At 49.0% G+C, this 7,457-nt stretch overlaps 1 protein-coding gene across 2 annotated transcripts in view; it reads left to right on the forward strand.

The window, feature by feature from the left end:
- SYN3 (synapsin III) overlaps positions 1 to 7,377 on the forward strand; it is a 435,938-nt gene extending 428,561 nt beyond the window's left edge. For both annotated transcript variants that reach the window (XM_084794231.1, XM_084794230.1), the window contains exon 14: positions 862 to 7,377. In XM_084794231.1, the coding sequence (XP_084650357.1) occupies positions 862 to 994 (133 nt within the window). In that variant the 3' untranslated portion in view covers positions 995 to 7,377. The remainder of the gene's footprint in view (positions 1 to 861) is intronic.
- Positions 7,378 to 7,457: the final 80 nt, after the last annotated feature.

Consider the following 7,457-nt stretch of genomic DNA (forward strand, 5'->3'; position numbering starts at 1 on the left):
CACTTAGTGGCTAAAAATGGTCTGTAATTCCATTCTGGCCCCTGTGGGCACTACATCCATGTGACACACACAGATAACATGCAGGCAAAAAACCCATGCAGAGAAAATACAAATAAAATCTTAAAAAAGAAAAAAAAACAATTTTCTAAACAACTTAGGGGAGGAGAGGCTTTGTTTTAGCCTTCAGGTCACAGTTCATCATTGAAAAGAATCAAGAAAGGAACTCAAAAAGGAAGTTGAAACAGGAACTATGGGAAAATGCCGTTTGCTGACTTCCTCACTGACTCATGCTTCGCCAGCTTTCTCACACAGCCCCAAACTACCTGTCCAGGGAATGGTGCTGCATCCAGCAGCTGGACCACCCTATGTCAATTAACAACCACAGCAGTCCTCCACAGACATGCCTGTGGGCCTCTCTGATCTGGGCAATCCCTCAACAGAGACAAGGGGTCTAGAACAGGGACTGCCAGATTTCTCGGCTAATGCTGGGAACTCTGTCAGAACCACTGGAGCCTGGTCTAGCCCACTGTGGCTAACACAGCCCCACATGTTACAGAGCAGCCTGGGACGGAGGGAAATGTAAGCAGTGCATGCACCCTACTTCTTGCTTGAAGGCCTACCACAGCCAAATACTTGTCTGTAGGAACCCTAGTCTCTATACCTAAGAAAACGAGGGCAGTACCTCCCACCTTGCCAATTCTGGGCTAGTATCATGTACACACCACACAGTGATGCCTGGGTTCTGGCCTCACCATCCTTTGATGGCTAGGCTCAGCCAGCAGGCTGCAGGCCAGCCCCAGATTTATTTCCATGGGGGTTCCAGCCGTGACCATCCCCCCAACCCCTTACTTTCTGTTTCAGCAAATCTCAGTCCCTGACTAACAGCCTCAGCACGTCAGATGCCTCCCATCGTGGGACCCCAAGTGAAGATGAGGCCAAGGCTGAGACCATCCGCAACCTGAGGAAGTCCTTTGCCAGCCTCTTCTCTGACTAGCAACAACCAACCCAGGCTGGAGGGCAGGAAGACTCAATGCCCGGAGCCTTTCTCTGGGTCCCTCCTCCTCAGCCTTGCTTCCTGGTGGAAACATGCTTCCTACATGCCTCTGACCTGGGAACTGGTGGTCTACATGCATTCTCATCTCTTTGACCATGACAATTCCAATGCTGTCTGACTCATCAGTAGCCTTAGGAGCCCCTAGGTTCCTCAACACAGGCCTTCCAGACAGACAAAGCATCACTACACCTACCATATGCTTGCTCCCCCTGCCGCCATTTCCAAGTGAGATGTCTGTGTGGCTTGTTTTTTTGGTTTGTTTTTGTTTTTGTTTTTGTTTTGCATTCTTATTAGTATTCGGCTTGCCTTTGGGCAGAGGCCCCCTTCTCGGCCTTGACTCACCCCCATCAAATGTATACATTGTAGTTGGACCTCAGCAACACAAGAGGCAATACTTTTTTAATGGTGTTTTTGCAAACAGAAATGGGGAAGGCCAGCCTGGGAGCCCACTTACTCACCTAAAGCAAGCTAGTGCCAGCCTTGCTTGGGAGCGGGCTGACAAAGCCCCCCCCCCTCCCACCCCACCCCCCCACCCCCGACACAGCTGGCCCTCACAGGGACCTTGATGTCAACAGAAAGAAGACAGACCCTATGCAATAAGTGGGGCCTTTTTTCAGAACAGAACAAAAGGACACCCACATAACGCCACCCAAGCCTAGAGCCAACAGCAGAAATCCAGAGAGAGGCAGCACTCCCTGGGGAGAAGGTCACGGGAGGACTGTGCCTCTCTGACCCCACAGAGAATCTGTTCTTCTTCCTTAAAGGCTAGATGGGAAGCCAGAGTGTGTGGACAGCTCCCTGTCATAGGCTAAGACGACACAGTGATGGGAATCGGGTTCAGCGTTTTACTTGCTCTGAAAAAAGGTGTCAGTAAGACCACTCCATTTACAGAAGGTCTCCCGGTGGGACAGCCTTCAAAAGCAATGCATGTGTTTTTTTCTTCAGGAGACTTTGAAGCCTTTTGGAATTTTTTTCCAGGAAAAAAAAAAAAAGTTCCACTCCGACCTCGTTTCAGCCTAGCCGGTATGACTAACATGTTGGCTGCAGGACTAGGCAAATGCTCCTGATTCTCTTTGCTGTGCTCCTTCCCTTGTGCCAGACTGCCTCCCAGGATCTCACATCACCAAGCCCCTGGTGCTAGAAACATTGGAGGTGCCCGAAGCAGCCTCCTGGCCCCCAGAAGACCCAAGACATCAGAACGTATGCATTTCTCTGTACAGCTCCCTTGGCTACTGAGGTGTGCCTTCCCTGCGCTGTGTAATGGGGCGGGGGGGCTGTGGTTAACTGAAGCAGCTTCTGCTTCTGTTCAAGTTCCACAGGTTGCTTGGTGATCATCTGAGGCATCCTCAAGTGTCCAGGAGCATAGGAGCAGTCACTGTGGTTTCCGGGCAGAGTTTGTCTTCTCGAAACAGTCTCATTCAGCAACTCAGGCTGGTCTAGAACTTACGTGGCCCACGTCAGTCTCAAATTCACAGCAGTTCCCCTGCTTAACCAGCCTCCCACGTGCTGAGATGACACTCCTGAACACGGCACCCAGAAAGCAAGCATTCGTCGCTTTTCCATCCTCCCAGCCCAGGCTGGAGCAGCAGAACCAAGTGTAAAGACCCTCTCATGTCCTGGCTCATGTCCTGCAGAATGCACCTTCAAGCTGGTTCCCAGCAATGATCTGCTCAGCATCAGACATGGTAGCTTTAACCCTGGCTGCAGAGAGCCAGTTGGCCCTCACGGTCATCCTCTTCCTTCTTGCCTTTTACTTCCCTCATGGTCAAGTCAATTACTGACAGCAAGTTGACTGGAGTTATTTCAGAAGCCCTGCTTGGCCTCTCTTTCCATATCCTTGGTTTGGAATGATAAGCAGTGGCTGTGACGTAAGATCATGTAGGTCCAGTGACCAGTGGGGCCATAATTTGGAGCTGGAGATGCAGGGCTTTAGGCCTAGTTGGAACCAGTAAGAATCAACAGAAAATACGCTGTGCCGTGATATTAGGCATAACCTGCTGAAGGCCTTGTACCCTCCCAGTACCAAGGAAGCCCAACCTCTTTTATTCCTAATTTCTAAGAATCCAGTATGTGTCAGACAGTCCCTGGGGCTCACCTACACTCATCCTGCCTGCATCTCCCCGAGTGGCTCAGCTGGTCCTCTACCACAGAATGCCGCTGGCAGAAGCTTCCAGAATGCTTCTTGAGGCAGGGATGACCCAGCGCACGGTGAGACACATGGCACAACTGTCAGTGCGTTCTCAACTCCCCCCCACACCGGTGAGGGAAGAGGAGGGCTTGAGGCCAGCACCCCAAGCCAGGCTTTAGGTGGTTAAGAACACGGGGAACACAGTTGGCAGCCATCACTCACAGCAGCCTCACCTATGTCTCAATAATAAAACACAGCTCCTGGCACGCAGTGGAGTGGCGACTGGCAGCAGGAAGTGTCTCAAAGTGTGGGCCATGGCCCTGGACAGAACTGGTTATGAAGGCAGAGGAGGCTTTCGTCAGACGATGGGCGATGAACGTGTAGTTTGAGGGCTCAGAGCCGCAGCTGCATCAGCCTGAGTGTTCTGGAAGCCGTTCTGAAGCAGGGCAGGGAGGGACCTGCCCCTTTGATGGACACACCCAGTGGCTCCCTAAATGGCCCTTTGGCCAAAATGTTCTCACTTACATTCTGTCCCTAAAAATGTCTCAGCGTTCAATGACATCCCTCCAGGATCCAGCAACAGTAGCACAAACTCCTTTCAAAGTCTAAATCAGGCCAGGCATCCTGATTTTTAATAACCATGCACGCATGTCTAGATCCACGGTGTAACACTAGACTGTAGGCAGCACTTTTAACTAATTTCCAACTACCCTGGGAATGAAAACAGAGCTCAAGGGTATATTCAGGTTCCATAGAAATCACGTCTCTCTCCAATGGATTGTTTTTTCCTCCCATAGGCTAGTACATGTTGCTCCCAAAACCTTAACCTTCAATAACTGTGACATTTAGAGGTGGAAAAGGTCAAAAGGAAAGGGGGGAGTCACATAAATAGATTCTGAAAGGTTATCCTTACTGGGTTTTGCTCAGTTACAGCTTTGACCCAAACAATAGCAGTTTTCCTCCAAGCTGACTTCATGTAGCTGAAATACAATAACCCATTCAATGTGGGCACAATGAACAAGGAACTTGCAAACCCAGCCCCAAAGAACACCTTAAAACAGCCCACAGCGAGCTTCCCCCCAAGACCTGCTGGTCAACACGGCCAGCTGCTGCTGGATGACCTTTGGGCTGGTGTGCAGTCAGCTTTCAAGGCACAGAATACCCACACCATTTCTCTTGTCTTAGTTCCCCAAGGCTTCTGGGTTGCTGCGCCCACTCTTAGGATGCAGTCAGTTCTATCCCCCCAGGAAAAAGACGTGACAGCTGAAAACTGGATGTAGCTGACTAGCCACGTCCTCCACGAAGCTCCCATGTGAGTATCTGAGAAAGGACCAGGGAAGCAGGCTGGCTGTGCATCTGCGATCTGGCACAGGGGCTTGGAGCAGCTGCTCAGCGGCAGTTAGGTACTCAGGACTCTCTAGGTTGTTCTAGAAAGTTAGGAAACTAAAGGTATGTATGTGCCAGATTAAGATTGGAAAAGGGACGTTTTCCTGAGCCTGTCACTGAGGAAGTCACTTACCTGAAATTAAACCAATGGAAAGATCAGTAAAAAAAAAAAACAGGAAAATGCTAACAACAGTGATCAGTGACAATTTCTCTCCTCCCTCTCCCCTTTCCCCTCCCCCCACCTTCCCACCCCCCACCCCCACCCCTCACTCCCATTTAACCCTCCAAAGTCATCCTCTGCACTGCAGGGGGACAGATAAGATGGAGACACAAACCCTGGGGAGCATACTCCTGGGGCTCACAACTTCCTGGAGGCCAGGGAGTTGCCCAGGCCAGCATGGGTGGTTGCAGCGGTCACTCCAGGACCGTGCTGCTGACACTCAGTATTGCAAAGGGCCCAGACCCAGGAACGGAAGTGGCCTTCTACGTGAGAGCTTTGCAGACTCCGCTTTGTAAACAAGTCCCCGGACAGTGTGCACCAGCTCCCAGCAGCAGGCCAACCTCTTGTGCTTTGTTCAGCTTCGTGAAGCAGCTTGGTGGCTCATTCAGAAGTGATGAATGGCTGCAGGCTAGTCCCAGGAGCTGGTTAAGCCAGCCTTGCACATACACGTGGTAACTTGATGCTCATGGGGACCGGCCCATTGGCTGCAAGAGCCCTTGCACACGTGTCTCTAATTTCTTAATCCCAGAGCCAAGCCAGCCGGTACAACTGAGCTGGTAAGTGTCAAATGCCGTCCCAAACCCAGATAGCTGATTAAATTAAACTGTTTAATATTTAGACTTTAATAGGAGGCAGCACTTCGGACTTGACAGAAGACAAATGGGAAGGATGGGTGACAAGCAAACCAAATTGGTCCATTTAGGAGCATAAAGGCACAGAGGCTCTCTGTTCCCACAAAACCCAGATTGATAAAACATGCACAGCCAGGCTTCAACAGTCAGATCTACCTGGCAAACCTAGAGAAGAAAACAAAAACACTCACAGCTTTTCATTGAGTCTCAAGAACTTACACTTTCTACACCCGACACTTTATATTTTGCGTTGGAATATCAGAAGCAAGTGTTACAACTCACTTGGGATTCCCAGTGAAGAAAACAAGTCAGCATCAGTAAAAATCCTCAGGGGCTGGAGAGATGCACTTCAGCCAGTTAACTGCAGGAGCTGCACCAGGGCTGAAAAGCTGAGCATAGTGATGAGCACTTGTAATCTCAACATGGGGACGTAGAGACAGGTACAGCCTAAGGGCTCAACCGCTCGCTGGTCGGCCTATCAGAGCTCCTCCGGGCCAAGTGAGACAAATGTGTCTACATGTCTTTACATGACTTGCCTAGCACACTGCAATACCCTTACCCACACAAAGCCTTTGCCAGCACTAGGGCCCAGCAGAGACCTGCCCAACTCTTCTCCAAAGCTCAAATACACAGATAGGAAGAAAACAGACCTCAGGACAAACTCTGAACAAAAGAAAGAGGAGGAACATCCAGCTCCACCCAGGAAGAATTATGGAGCTATGAAGCAGTGGCCTCAGCAACTGAGAAGAACTAAGAGCAGAGCTACAGAATTCAGGATTTCACACAGGGAGCCACAAGCCGGAAAGGGTTCTTCCCAAGACTGAATTACCAGCCGTGACAAATGGGCATTTTCCGTTTATAGTGGTAAGGGGAGGAGAAATCAAGCTCCCGTTACTAAAAGGTGACTATTGGAGACCTAAGGGGCTGAGAAAGATGAAGGCTGTCATTCTTAAGCGCTTGCCATGGGCTTCTAGGCTGTCTTGCTCCCATTACAATGCATGGAGATGACATCATAAAGCCATGTTGCCAACAAGCTGCTGCCAAGCCATGATTTCACTCACTATGTCATCAGCAATACATAAAAACTCAAAAGCCTAATGACAAGGAGGCAAGACTTTCTAAGCTTCTGAATAGAACATTAGCTGCTAGACAAGAGGAAATGCTTTGAGGACTCCTTAATAAAAATTTTGAGAGGTGCCTAAGTTTAGGTTTAGAGCACTCTGCCAATTATCTTTAACTCAAGACTTGCAACATCTGCCAGTTATCTCCAGTGAGGCTGGACACCAGCACCATCAGGGGCTTCCCATGGGCCATTTGGAAATGACTGTGTTCTGAAAATTTGTATTTGGTGCTCTGGTCTTCACTGTTTCCCATGCCTATTCATGCACATATGCACAAGCGCAGACACACACACACACACACACACACACACACACACACACACACACACACGAGGCAACTTAGCATCTAGCCACAAAGACATGTTTTGGTGGAATCTAGATCAATCAAAACTTCAGGGTGGCCCCGTTAGCCACACCCAAATGAACCCTGTGGAATACAGTGGACATTAAGACTGTCCTATAGATCAAAGGAACGTAAGTTGCCCAAATCCTCTTCTGTGTTAAAGGTCACATGGTCTCTAGATATATCAGACTGAAGTTTCTTCACTGTGATACAAAGACTCAAAACACACATGTAGCAAATTCTCACTGGCACACAGGACTCAAAATATTCCTGCAGCACATATTTCAAGCCATTTCCTAGTATGCAAAACAGGTTTTTTAAAAACAGGAAGACATTGGCACTATTCCTATTTCCTGCAGATGCTAACGGCATTTTATTCCTGTGCAGCAGTTCCAATTTAAATGTCACTACAGCATGTTCCTATAGTTATTTGTGTGATTCATTTGTGTTTGGGCTTTTTCTTGTTGTAGAATAAATAAATGTTGAATTTTGAGTATTGTAAGTCTTAAAACCACAACGTTCTCTTAGTAAGAGGGAGCTCTCCTTGAAGAACAAGTACCCGACAGCAAGTAT

Source organism: Acomys minous (assembly GCF_964271855.1).
Source record: "Acomys minous genome assembly, chromosome: 9".
NCBI lineage: Eukaryota > Metazoa > Chordata > Mammalia > Rodentia > Muridae > Acomys > Acomys minous.